The sequence below is a fragment of the Bombina bombina genome, chromosome 5, assembly GCF_027579735.1.
Source record: "Bombina bombina isolate aBomBom1 chromosome 5, aBomBom1.pri, whole genome shotgun sequence".
Taxonomy (NCBI): domain Eukaryota; kingdom Metazoa; phylum Chordata; class Amphibia; order Anura; family Bombinatoridae; genus Bombina; species Bombina bombina.
The window spans coordinates 243214599-243229913 of NC_069503.1; the positions used below are offsets into that span (position 1 = coordinate 243214599).

At 35.3% G+C, this 15315-nt stretch overlaps 1 protein-coding gene across 12 annotated transcripts in view; it reads left to right on the plus strand.

Moving 5' to 3' along the window:
* ABI1 (abl interactor 1) overlaps window positions 1-15315 on the plus strand; it is a 348244-nt gene that overhangs the window by 316330 nt on the left and 16599 nt on the right. For 6 of the 12 annotated variants that reach the window (XM_053713911.1, XM_053713917.1, XM_053713913.1 and 3 more), the window contains 2 exons: window positions 5887-5973; window positions 7265-7450. In XM_053713911.1, coding sequence (XP_053569886.1) covers window positions 5887-5973; window positions 7265-7450 — 273 coding nt within the window. The remainder of the gene's footprint in view (window positions 1-5886; window positions 5974-7264; window positions 7451-15315) is intronic. The other 6 variants (XM_053713914.1, XM_053713920.1, XM_053713916.1 and 3 more) reach the window with 1 other exon arrangement.

Consider the following 15315-nt stretch of genomic DNA (forward strand, 5'->3'; position numbering starts at 1 on the left):
AGTAATAGTGCAATAATAAAACACAGTTATATACAAGTAATAGTGCAATAATAAAACAGTTATATACAAGTAATAGTGCAATAATAAAACACAGTTATATACAAGTAATAGTGCAATAATAAAACACAGTTATATACAAGTAATAGTGCAATAATAAAACACAGTTATATACAAGTAATAGTGCAATAATAAAACACAGTTATATACAAGTAATAGTGCAATAATAAAACACAGTTATATACAAGTAATAGTGCAATAATAAAACACACAGTTATATACAAGTAATAGTGCAATAATAAAACAGTTATATACAAGTAATAGTGCAATAATAAAACAGTTATATACAAGTAATAGTGCAATAATAAAACACAGTTATATACAAGTAATAGTGCAATAATAAAACACAGTTATATACAAGTAATAGTGCAATAATAAAACACAGTTATATACAAGTAATAGTGCAATAATAAAACACAGTTATATACAAGTAATAGTGCAATAATAAAACACACAGTTATATACAAGTAATAGTGCAATAATAAAACACACAGTTATATACAAGTAATAGTGCAATAATAAAACAGTTATATACAAGTAATAGTGCAATAATAAAACACAGTTATATACAAGTAATAGTGCAATAATAAAACAGTTATATACAAGTAATAGTGCAATAATAAAACACAGTTATATACAAGTAATAGTGCAATAATAAAACACAGTTATATACAAGTAATAGTGCAATAATAAAACACAGTTATATACAAGTAATAGTGCAATAATAAAACACACAGTTATATACAAGTAATAGTGCAATAATAAAACAGTTATATACAAGTAATAGTGCAATAATAAAACAGTTATATACAAGTAATAGTGCAATAATAAAACAGTTATATACAAGTAATAGTGCAATAATAAAACAGTTATATACAAGTAATAGTGCAATAATAAAACAGTTATATACAAGTAATAGTGCAATAATAAAACACACAGTTATATACAAGTAATAGTGCAATAATAAAACAGTTATATACAAGTAATAGTGCAATAATAAAACAGTTATATACAAGTAATAGTGCAATAATAAAACACAGTTATATACAAGTAATAGTGCAATAATAAAACACAGTTATATACAAGTAATAGTGCAATAATAAAACACAGTTATATACAAGTAATAGTGCAATAATAAAACACACAGTTATATACAAGTAATAGTGCAATAATAAAACAGTTATATACAAGTAATAGTGCAATAATAAAACAGTTATATACAAGTAATAGTGCAATAATAAAACAGTTATATACAAGTAATAGTGCAATAATAAAACACACAGTTATATACAAGTAATAGTGCAATAATAAAACAGTTATATACAAGTAATAGTGCAATAATAAAACAGTTATATACAAGTAATAGTGCAATAATAAAACACACAGTTATATACAAGTAATAGTGCAATAATAAAAGTTATATACAAGTAATAGTGCAATAATAAAACACAGTTATATACAAGTAATAGTGCAATAATAAAACAGTTATATACAAGTAATAGTGCAATAATAAAACACAGTTATATACAAGTAATAGTGCAATAATAAAACACAGTTATATACAAGTAATAGTGCAATAATAAAACACAGTTATATACAAGTAATAGTGCAATAATAAAACACAGTTATATACAAGTAATAGTGCAATAATAAAACAGTTATATACAAGTAATAGTGCAATAATAAAACACAGTTATATACAAGTAATAGTGCAATAATAAAACAGTTATATACAAGTAATAGTGCAATAATAAAACACAGTTATATACAAGTAATAGTGCAATAATAAAACACAGTTATATACAAGTAATAGTGCAATAATAAAACACAGTTATATACAAGTAATAGTGCAATAATAAAACACAGTTATATACAAGTAATAGTGCAATAATAAAACACAGTTATATACAAGTAATAGTGCAATAATAAAACACACAGTTATATACAAGTAATAGTGCAATAATAAAACACACAGTTATATACAAGTAATAGTGCAATAATAAAACACACAGTTATATACAAGTAATAGTGCAATAATAAAACAGTTATATACAAGTAATAGTGCAATAATAAAACACAGTTATATACAAGTAATAGTGCAATAATAAACACAGTTATATACAAGTAATAGTGCAATAATAAAACAGTTATATACAAGTAATAGTGCAATAATAAAACACAGTTATATACAAGTAATAGTGCAATAATAAAACACAGTTATATACAAGTAATAGTGCAATAATAAAACACACAGTTATATACAAGTAATAGTGCAATAATAAAACACACAGTTATATACAAGTAATAGTGCAATAATAAAACAGTTATATACAAGTAATAGTGCAATAATAAAACACAGTTATATACAAGTAATAGTGCAATAATAAAACACAGTTATATACAAGTAATAGTGCAATAATAAAACACAGTTATATACAAGTAATAGTGCAATAATAAAACACAGTTATATACAAGTAATAGTGCAATAATAAAACACAGTTATATACAAGTAATAGTGCAATAATAAAACACACAGTTATATACAAGTAATAGTGCAATAATAAAACAGTTATATACAAGTAATAGTGCAATAATAAAACAGTTATATACAAGTAATAGTGCAATAATAAAACACAGTTATATACAAGTAATAGTGCAATAATAAAACACAGTTATATACAAGTAATAGTGCAATAATAAAACAGTTATATACAAGTAATAGTGCAATAATAAAACACAGTTATATACAAGTAATAGTGCAATAATAAAACACACAGTTATATACAAGTAATAGTGCAATAATAAAACAGTTATATACAAGTAATAGTGCAATAATAAAACACACAGTTATATACAAGTAATAGTGCAATAATAAAACAGTTATATACAAGTAATAGTGCAATAATAAAACAGTTATATACAAGTAATAGTGCAATAATAAAACAGTTATATACAAGTAATAGTGCAATAATAAAACACACAGTTATATACAAGTAATAGTGCAATAATAAAAGTTATATACAAGTAATAGTGCAATAATAAAACAGTTATATACAAGTAATAGTGCAATAATAAAACACAGTTATATACAAGTAATAGTGCAATAATAAAACACACAGTTATATACAAGTAATAGTGCAATAATAAAACACAGTTATATACAAGTAATAGTGCAATAATAAAACAGTTATATACAAGTAATAGTGCAATAATAAAACAGTTATATACAAGTAATAGTGCAATAATAAAACACACAGTTATATACAAGTAATAGTGCAATAATAAAACAGTTATATACAAGTAATAGTGCAATAATAAAACACACAGTTATATACAAGTAATAGTGCAATAATAAAACAGTTATATACAAGTAATAGTGCAATAATAAAACAGTTATATACAAGTAATAGTGCAATAATAAAACAGTTATATACAAGTAATAGTGCAATAATAAAACACACAGTTATATACAAGTAATAGTGCAATAATAAAAGTTATATACAAGTAATAGTGCAATAATAAAACAGTTATATACAAGTAATAGTGCAATAATAAAACACAGTTATATACAAGTAATAGTGCAATAATAAAACACACAGTTATATACAAGTAATAGTGCAATAATAAAACACAGTTATATACAAGTAATAGTGCAATAATAAAACAGTTATATACAAGTAATAGTGCAATAATAAAACAGTTATATACAAGTAATAGTGCAATAATAAAACACACAGTTATATACAAGTAATAGTGCAATAATAAAACAGTTATATACAAGTAATAGTGCAATAATAAAACACACAGTTATATACAAGTAATAGTGCAATAATAAAACAGTTATATACAAGTAATAGTGCAATAATAAAACAGTTATATACAAGTAATAGTGCAATAATAAAACAGTTATATACAAGTAATAGTGCAATAATAAAACACAGTTATATACAAGTAATAGTGCAATAATAAAAGTTATATACAAGTAATAGTGCAATAATAAAACAGTTATATACAAGTAATAGTGCAATAATAAAACACAGTTATATACAAGTAATAGTGCAATAATAAAACACACAGTTATATACAAGTAATAGTGCAATAATAAAACACAGTTATATACAAGTAATAGTGCAATAATAAAACAGTTATATACAAGTAATAGTGCAATAATAAAACAGTTATATACAAGTAATAGTGCAATAATAAAACACACAGTTATATACAAGTAATAGTGCAATAATAAAACACACAGTTATATACAAGTAATAGTGCAATAATAAAACACAGTTATATACAAGTAATAGTGCAATAATAAAACAGTTATATACAAGTAATAGTGCAATAATAAAACACACAGTTATATACAAGTAATAGTGCAATAATAAAACACACAGTTATATACAAGTAATAGTGCAATAATAAAACAGTGTTCTTTTTGCACTTTTATGCAACACTGCCATCTGCAAGTTAAAAAAATGGTTAAAGGGACAGTCAACACCAGACTTTTTGTTGTTTTAAAAGATAGATAATCCCTTAATTACCCATTCCCCAGTTTTGCATAACCAACACAGTTATAATTATACACGTTTTTACCTCTGTAATTACCTTGTATCTAAGCCTCAGCAGACTGCCCCCTTATTTCAGTTCTTTTGACAGACTTGAATTTTAGCCAATCAGAGCTGTCTCCATGGTAAATTCACGTGCATGAGCTCAATATTATCTATATGAAACACGTTAACTAATGCCCTCTAGTGGTGAAAAACTATCAAAATGCATTTAGGTTAGAGGCGGCCTTCACGGTCTAAGAAATTAGCATATGAACCTCCACGTTTAGCTTTCAACTAAGAATACCAAGAGAACAAAGCAAAATTGGTGATAAAAGTAAATTGGGAAGTTGTTTAAAATTGCATGCCCTATTTGAAACATGAGGTTTTTTTTTGGACTTGACTGTCCCTTTAATCAATCCATAATCAGTCTACTTAAAGGGATAGGAAAGTCAAAATTATACTTGCAAGGATCAGATAGAGCGTGTCATTTTAAGACGCTTTTTAAATCCCTTCTATTTTCAAATGTGCTTTGTTCTCTTGGTATCCATTGTTGAAAATGAATATGCACATATCCTACACTAGTGAGAGCTAGCTGTCGATTGGTGCCTGCACACATTTGTCTCTCGTGATTGGCTAACTAGATGTGTTCAGCTAGCTGCTAGTAGTGCAGTGCTGTTCCTTCAACAAAATATAACAAGAGAATGAAGCATATTTGATAATAAAAGTAAATTTAAAAGTTGTTTATAATTGAATTTTCTATCCAAATCATGAATCCAATTTTTGGGGTTTACTGTCCCTTTAAGTTTATGTAACAAAAATAGATTATATATATATATATATATATATATATATATATATATATATATATATATATATATATATATATATATATATAAAATATACACACACATATTGGTCTGTCATTTCTAGTGATTTGTTGCGACTACTGAATGGTTCCTTAATACACAGGTAGTTTTAGAAAGACTGTTACTCTAAGAAAAGAAAAAGCTAAAAAAAACACCTTTGCTTCAGGGCTAGTTTAATATCTAATATTACACATTCTTGCAAACCTCATAATGTTATTGAGATTGCAGCTAAAATATCATTAAGACAGCATAGTGTTCGTTTTTAGGGCATTCTTGTCATACCAGTTCAGCCTGTATTGTTAATACAAAAACATGTCGTAACTGTTCCCGCTTGTGGTCCTTGTTACTCACTGTTGCTTGTCTTTCTTTTTTCCTTTTTACCTGTTTACCTGCCAATGTGGTGTTGCTGCTTCCAGTTTCTATCGCTTCCCCCCCTCCCCCAATGCCTCAATTGACTCCACAGATACCTCTCACAGGCTTCGTGGCCAGGGTGCAGGAAAACAGTAAGTTCTTTCTTCTATGCTGAGGAGCCTGACTCTGAATGCAAGGCTAGCAAGATGCTTGCCAAGAGCGCTTTTGCCAGTGGGTGGTAATTATGTTGGACAAATAAAATGAGAAATTAAAGTGCATGACCTCCATTTTAACATTGAAATAACTTTATCCGTACTTGAACCTTTGTGATAACGGTCAGTCTTACAGTTACATGATGTTTAAATGGTGCGTCCTAAAATGTATACAGAGCATCTTTTTATTTGTGTTATAGCAAATATTTTATAGTCTTCTATTCTGTTCTATAATAGTATGAAGACCACACGGGAGCCTTTTATTTTTATATTTCATTTCAAATTTGGATTGTAACACAAACACATTTTGTATTCTATGATGAGGAAATGTATTGTGTGATATAGACCTTAATAACTAATATCATTTTATTGTTTTATCATTAAAAGATTATAGCCTGCATACATTAAAGAAAATTAGCGTTTTTTAAAAAGCAGGATTTATAGTGGCCTTTTTTTAAATGTATCTAGACAAAATATATAGGAGATTTTTTTAAAAAATGCAAAACCGCAAAATAGTAAAAATTTGCATCTTGAACCATTTGATTATTTTTTGTGTGCAATTTAATGGTTAGGGTGCATGATTAGAATACCCCCCTTTTTTTCTTAAAGGGACAGTATACACTCATTTTCATATAACTGCATGTAATAGACACTACTATAACGAATAAGATGCACAGATATTGATATAAAAATCCAGTATAAAACTGTTTAAAAACTTACTTAGAAGTTCTCAGTTTAGCTCTGTTAAAAAGGTAGTTGGAAAGCCCACTGCAAGTGGGAAATAAGACACTCCCCCCTCATCCCATTCTTTTGCATATGAAAAGACCCTTTATACAAACAGGAGCAAGCAGGAGTAGGTAGCTGACGGTATTCTGATAAAACTTTGGGGCTTGGTTAGGAGTCTGAAAATCAGAGCAATGTTATTTAAAAATAAGCAAAACTATACATTTAAAAAAAAAAACTTTATGGGCTATATAAATCATCTACAAAACATTTATGCAAAGAAAAAATGAGTGTATAATGTCCCTTTAAGGTAAGGGGAGATTAAAATGTCAGGTAAAAGCTTTCAGCCATGGATATATGCTTCTGGCTATGGCTAATGCATGATTTATCTAATGCATGCATTTGTTTTACTTTTTTACTGTAGAAACAAGTTATCCTTTTTATTTTATTTTAATTGACCTTGCTTGTAGATCCACAATGCCAATTCAGTCTGGATGTTCTCTTTCAGTTGCTGATAGTCCAACTCCTCCACCACCACCTCCTCCTGATGAGATCCCCATGTTTGATGATTCACCACCACCACCTCCTCCCCCACCAGTGGACTATGAGGAGGAGGAGGCTGCTGTTGTGCAGTACAATGATCCATATGCTGATGGCGATCCTTCTTGGGCACCCAAAAGCTATATTGAGAAAGGTGAGTTTTTGTTTGACTGCCATTTTATCATGTATTTTTGTGGATTTTTCTTTTGTATGATGATGATAGTCCATATGGTTCCATAACATGTGGGATATAATGCTCGACACTAGGAGGAGGGGGCCAAGAACCCACACAAGAGCTTCAATCTCTCCCATCTCTCCTCCTTTTTGTTCTTGGCCTCTCAGGTGTAGGTTGAGAATAGAGGTGATTCAGCTAGTTGCTTATGGATTCATATATGGGAGCTCAGATCAACGTAAAACCATTTTTTCTTTTAGACATATCTTTCAGAAAGAAGAGATTTCAAGTGATACAGGGACATAGGAATACCCTGTTATGTGCACAGTATCTTCCTAATGGGATTTCAGCCATAGCTACCCTCAGGCATCGCAGGCATATGTCCCTTAGCACTCCCTGTGGGATATTGGTATTTCTTCTAAAAATCCTCTGATGTGTACTTGTACAAGCACTAGATTGGCTCTCTACTGGATTGGTGCCTGGTAAGCAGGGGTGCTATTTCAGGTAAGTCACTAACCACATCACAGACACAGCCTATAGGCTATAAGACGGTACTTTTATCACAGGTACAGCATAGCCAGGGGACTAAGCCTACTCTCCTACTGACATTTTTTCTCTTGTAAGGTGTATCCAGTCCACGGATCATCTATTACTTGTGGGATATTCTCCTTCCCAACAGGAAGTTGCAAGAGGATCACCCACAGCAGAGCTGCTATATAGCTCCTCCCCTAACTGCCATATCCAGTCATTCTCTTGCAACTCTCAACATAGCTGGAGGTAGTAAGAGGAAAGTGGTGTAATATAGTTAGTTTTTTCTTCAATCAAAAGTTTGTTTTTAAATGGTACCGGAGTTGTACTATTTTATCTCAGGCAGCATTTAGAAGAAGAATCTGCCTGCGTTTTTCTATGATCTTAGCAGAAGTAACTAAGATCCAATGCTGTTCTCACATATGTCTGAGGAGTGAGGTAACTTCAGAGAGAGAATGGCGTGCAGGTTATCCTGCAATAAGGTATGTGCAGTTTAAGTTTTTCTAGGGATGGAATTTGCTAGAAAAAAGCTGCTGATACCGGATTAATGTAACTTAAGCCTAAATACAGTGATTTAATAGCGACTAGTATCAGGCTTGCTATCAGAGGTATATACTCTGATTAATGTGCAATATAAAACGTTTGCTGGCATGTTTAATCGTTTTTATATATGCTTTGTTGATAAAACTTATTGGGGCCTAGTTTTTTCCACATGGCTGGCTTTCCACTGTTGTAATATGAGTGGGAGGGGCCTATTTTAGCGCTTTTTTGCGCAGTTAAAATTACAGACAGAGACATTCAGCTTCCCTCAGCAGTCCCCTGCATGCTTTAGGACATCTCTGAAGGGCTCAAAAGGCTTCAAAAGTCATATATTGAGGAAGGTAAAGCCACAGTGGAGCTGTGGCAGTTGTTGTGACTGTTTAAAAAACGTTTTTTTCAATTTGTTAATCCGTTTTTTGTATTAAGGGGTTAATCATCCATTTGCAAGTGGGTGCAATGCTCTGCTAACTTGTTGCATACACTGTAAAAATTTCGTTAATTTAACTGCCTTTTTTCACTGTTATTTCAAATTTTAGCAAAATTTGTTTCCCTTAAAGGCACAGTAACGTTTTTTATATTGCTTGTTTAACTTGATTTTAAGTGTTTTCCAAGCTTGCTAGTCTCATTGCTAGTCTGTATAAACATGTCTGACATAGAGGAAACTCCTTGTTCATTATGTTTAAAAGCCATGGTGGAACCCCATATGAGAATGTGTACTAAATGTATTGATTTCACATTAAACAATAAAGATCAGCTTTTATCTTTAAAAAATTTATCACCAGAGGATTCTGGCGAGGGGGAAGTTATGCCGACTAACTCTCCCCACGTGTCAGACCCTTTGACTCTCGCTCAAGGGACTCACGCTAAAATGGCGCCAAGTACATCAAAGACGCCCATAGCGATTACTTTGCAGGACATGGCGGCAATCATGGATAATACCCTGTCAGCGGTATTAGCCAGACTGCCGGAATTCAGAGGAAAGCGCGATAGCTCTGGGGTTAGACGTAGTACAGAGCGCGCAGATGCCTTAAGGCCCATGTCTGATACTGCGTCACAATATGCAGAAGCTGAGGAAGGAGAGCTTCAGTGTGGGTGACATTTCTGATTCGGGGAAACCTGATTCAGATATTTCTACTTTTAAATTTAAGCTTGAGAACCTCCGTGTATTGCTTGGGGAGGTGTTAGTTGCTCTGAATGACTGTGACACAATTGCAGTATCAGAGAAATTGTGTAGACTGGATAAATACTATGCAGTGCTGGTGTGTACTGATGTTTTTCCAATACCTAAAAGGTTTACAGAAATCATTAATAAGGAGTGGGATAGACCCGTTGTGCCGTTTTCCCCCCCTCCTATTTTTAGAAAAATGTTTCCAATAGACGCCACCACACGGGACTTATGGCAGACGGTCCCTAAGGTGGAGGGAGCAGTTTCTACTTTAGCAAAGCGTACCACTATCCCTGTCGAGGACAGTTGTGCTTTTTCAGATCCAATGGATAAAAAATTAGAAGGTTACCTTAAGAAAATGTTTAGGTTTTATCCTGCAGCCCCTTGCATGCATTGCGCCTGTCACTACTGCTGCTGCGGCGTTCTGGTTTGAGTCTCTGGAAGAAGCCTTTCAGACAGCTACTCCATTGACTGAAATACTTGACAAGCTTAGAACACTTAAGCTAGCTAATTCTTTTGTTTCTGACGCCATTGTTCATTTGACTAAACTAACGGCTAAGAATTCTGGATTCGCCATCCAGACGCGTAGGGCGCTATGGCTTAAATCTTGGTCAGCTGACGTGACTTCAAAGTCTAAATTACTTAACATTCCCTTCAAGGGGCAGACCCTATTCGGGCCTGGTTTGAAGGAAATTATTGCTGACATTACTGGAGGTAAGGGTCATACCCTTCCTCAAGACAGGGCCAAATCAAAGGCCAAACAGTCTAATTTTCGTGCCTTTCGAAACTTCAAGGCAGGTGCAGCATCAACTTCCTCTGCTACAAGACAAGAGGGAACTTTTGCTCAATCCAAGCTGGGCTGGAAACCTAACCAGTCCTGGAACAAAGGCAAGCAGGCCAGAAAGCCTGCTGCTGCCTCTAAGACAGCATGAAGGAACGGCCCCCTATCCGGTAACGGATCTAGTAGGGGGCAGACTTTCTCTCTTCGCCCAGGCGTGGGCAAGAGATGTTCAGGATCCCTGGGCGTTGGAGATCATATCTCAGGGATATCTTCTGGACTTCAAAGCTTCCCCTCCTCAAGGGAGATTTCACCTTTCGAGATTATTTGTAAACCAGATAAAGAAAGAGGCATTCTTACGCTGTGTGCAAGACCTCCTAGTTATAGGAGTGATCTGTCCAGTTCCACAGTCGGAACAGGGACAGGGTTTTTATTCAAATCTGTTTGTGGTTCCCAAAAAAGAGAGAGGGAACCTTCAGACCCATTTTGGATCTAAAGATCTTAAACAAATTCCTCAGAGTTCCATCGTTCAAAATGGTAACTATTCGGACCATCCTACCTATGATCCAGGAGGGTCAGTACATGACCACAGTGGATTTGAAGGATGCTTACCTTCACATACCGATTCACAAAGATCATCATCGGTTCCCAAAGTTTGCCTTTCTGGACAGGCATTACCAATTTGTGGCTCTTCCCTTCGGGTTAGCTACAGCTCCAAGAATCTTTACAAAGGTTCTGGGATCGCTTCTGGCGGTCCTAAAACCGCAAGGTATATCAGTGGCCCCTTATCTGGACGACATCCTGATACAGGCGTCAAGCTTTCAGATTGCCAAGTCCCATACGGACATAGTTCTGGCATTTCTGAGGTCACATGGGTGGAAGGTGAACGAGGAAAAGAGTTCTCTATCCCCACTCACAAGAGTCTCCTTCCTAGGGACTCTGATAGATTCTGTAAAAATGAAGATTTACCTGACAGAATCCAGGTTATCAAAGCTTCTAAAATCTTGCCGTGTTCTTCATTCTATTCCGCGCCCTTCGGTGGCTCAGTGTATGGAAGTAATCGGCTTGATGGTAGCGGCGATGGACATAGTGCCATTTGCGCGCCTACATCTCAGACCGCTGCAATTATGCATGCTCAGTCAGTGGAATGGGGATTACACAGATTTGTCCCCTCTGCTAAATCTGGATCAAGAGACCAGAGATTCTCTTCTCTGGTGGCTATCTCGGGTCCATCTGTCCAAAGGTATGACCTTTCGCAGGCCAGATTGGACAATTGTAACAACAGATGCCAGCCTTCTAGGTTGGGGTGCAGTCTGGAATTCCCTGAAGGCTCAGGGATCGTGGACTCAGGAGGAGAAACTCCTCCCAATAAATATTCTGGAGTTAAGAGCAATATTCAATGCTCTTCTAGCTTGGCCTCAGTTAGCAACCCTGAGGTTCATCAGATTTCAGTCGGACAACATCACGACTGTGGCTTACATCAACCATCAAGGGGGAACCAGGAGTTCCCTAGCGATGTTAGAAGTCTCCAAGATAATTCGCTGGGCAGAGACTCACTCTTGCCACCTATCGGCAATCCATATCCCAGGTGTAGAGAACTGGAAGGCGGATTTTCTAAGTCGTCAGACTTTTCATCCGGGGGAGTGGGAACTCCATCCGGAGGTGTTTGCTCAATTGGTTCATCGTTGGGGCAAACCAGAACTGGATCTAATGGCGTCTCGCCAGAACGCCAAGCTTCCTTGTTACGGATCCAGGTCCAGGGACCCAGAAGCGGCACTGATAGATGCTCTAGCAGCGCCTTGGTTCTTCAACCTGGCTTATGTGTTTCCACCGTTTCCTCTGCTCCCTCGACTGATTGCCAAAATCAAACAGGAGAGAGCATCGGTGATCTTGATAGCGCCTGCGTGGCCACGCAGGACCTGGTATGCAGACCTAGTGGACATGTCATCCTTTCCACCATGGACCCTGCCTCTGAGACAAGACCTTCTACTACAAGGTCCTTTCAATCATCCGAATCTAATTTCTCTGAGACTGACTGCATGGAGATTGAACGCTTGATTTTATCAAAGCGTGGCTTCTCCAAGTCAGTCATTGATACCCTTATACAGGCACGAAAGCCTGTCACCAGGAAAATCTACCATAAGATATGGCGTAAATACCTTTATTGGTGTGAATCCAAGAATTACTCATGGAGTAAGGTTAGGATTCCTAGGATATTGTCCTTTCTCCAAGAGGGTTTGGAAAAAGGATTATCAGCTAGTTCTTTAAAAGGACAGATTTCTGCTCTGTCTATTCTTTTGCACAAGCGTCTGGCAGAAGTTCCAGATGTTCAAGCTTTTTGTCAGGCTTTGGTTAGAATTAAGCCTGTGTTTAAACCTGTTGCTCCCCCATGGAGCTTAAACTTGGTTCTTAAAGTTCTTTAAGGGGTTCTGTTTGAACCCCTTCATTCCATTGATATTAAGCTTTTATCTTGGAAAGTTCTGTTTTTGATGGCTTTTTCCTCGGCTCGGAGAGTCTCTGAGTTATCTGCCTTACAATGTGATTCTCCTTATCTGATTTTCCATTCAGATAAAGTAGTTCTGCGTACAAAACCTGGGTTTTTACCTAAGGTAGTTTCTAACAAGAATATCAATCAAGAGATTGTTGTTCCATCATTGTGTCCTAATCCTTCTTTAAACAAGGAACGCCTTTTACATAATCTGGACGTGGTCCGTGCTTTAAAGTTTTACTTACAAGCTACTAAAGATTTTCTCCAAACATCTGCACTGTTTGTTGTTTACTCTGGACAGAGGAGAGGTCAAAAAGCTTCGGCAACCTCTTTCTTTTTGGCTTCGGAGCGTAATACGCTTAGCCTATGAGATTGCTGGACAGCAGCCCCCTGAAAGGATTACAGCTCATTCTACTAGAGCTGTGTCTTCCACCTGGGCCTTTAAAAATGAGGCTTCTGTTGAACAGATTTGCAAGGCGGCGACTTGGTCTTCGCTTCATACCTTTTCAAAATTTTACAAATTTGATACTTTTGCTTCTTCAGAGGCTTTTTTTGGGAGAAAGGTTCTACAGGCAGTGGTTCCTTCCATTTAAGCCTGCCTTGTCCCTCCCTTCATCCGTGTACTTTAGCTTTGGTATTGGTATCCCACAAGTAATGGATGATCCGTGGACTGGATACACCTTACAAGAGAAAACATAATTTATGCTTACCTGATAAATTTATTTCTCTTGTGGTGTATCCAGTCCACGGCCCGCCCTGTCTTTTTAAGGCAGGTCTAAATTTTAATTTAAACTACAGTCACCACTGCACCCTATGGTTTCTCCTTTCTCGGCTTGTTTTGGTCGAATGACTGGATATGGCAGTTAGGGGAGGAGCTATATAGCAGCTCTGCTGTGGGTGATCCTCTTGCAACTTCCTGTTGGGAAGGAGAATATCCCACAAGTAATGGATGATCCGTGCACTGGATACACCACAAGAGAAATAAATTTATCAGGTAAGCATAAATTGTTTTTTCTGTTTTCAGGTACTTAAATGCCCTACCTCAATAAGGAGGGCACACATATGACACTGACGCCATTTTTTACATGTTGGCATCCCTGGAGACCCTCTTTTTAGTTTCTAAAAAAAAAAAATAGGGGTATGGCCCTTTTAATGAAAACTGCTGTCTGCTCTGTGCAGTCAGTGGTTCTCTCAGCAAGCATGGGGTTCAGCTCTGGAGCACCTTATGATTGTTTGGTGGTATCTATTTTTTGTGCTTTTAAGAACTTTATTACTAATTAAAGGGACAGTCTACACCAGAATGTTGGTTTAAAAAGATAGATAATCCCTTTATTACCCATTCCCTAGATTTGCATAACCAACACAGTTATAATAATATACTTTTTACCTCTGTAATTACCTTGTATCTAAGCCTCTGCAAACTGCCCCCTTATTTAAGTTCTTTTGACAGACTTGCATATTAGCCAATCAGTGATGACTCCTAGGTAACTTCACGTGCGTGAGCTCAATGTTATCTATATGAAACACATGAACTAACACGCTCTAGTGGTGAAAAACTGTCAAAATCCCCTGAGAGAAGAGGCGGCCTTCAAGGGTTTAGAAATTAGCATATGAACCTCCTAGGTTTAGCTTTCAACTAAGAATACCAAGAGAACAAAGCAAATTTGAGAACAAAAGTATATTGGAAAATTGTTTAAAATTACATTCTCTATCTGAATCATTAAAGTTTTTATTTTGGTCTAGACTGTCCCTTTAACTTTTTTAATGTAGGCACCAGCAGCGTTCTGGGTGGTAGCCTCGCCCCTTCAGCCTTGCACTCATTCCTTCTAACTCGGTTGCTGCAGCTTAGTATGAAAGGAGCATCTGCCTGATTTTTTGTTCTCGCAGAATTGAGTCTGATTCTGTGTCCTGTCACCGGAGGGGGGGTGAGTACCCATGCAGGGGGTCACTTGGGGCATTCTGTCAGTCTGTCACTTTTTAGGGCCTAGGTGTTGCCTCACCCTTTATCTAATTGTGTCAGAGGTGTTAATTCACAAGTGTAGAGGGCTCTCTACCATTATTATTTAATAGTGTATGTGTGTTTGTTCATATGCATATAATGGAACCTAGTGACTCTGTCCCCACTGAAACTGTCAAACCCTTTGGAAGAGTTGTCTACTGATAACTCAACCTGTACATTTTTTGTCATTTTTTGCAAAACTGTTTCAGTGTTCCAGGTCAATCAACTTTGCAAATAAGCTGCAACCTTCTACTTCCTTTAAGTAATTATGTCCTGTCCCTGTGTATGTTACTCGGGGCTACTACTGACTTTACCCCTGAGTTAAAAAATAATTTACACATAGCTATGG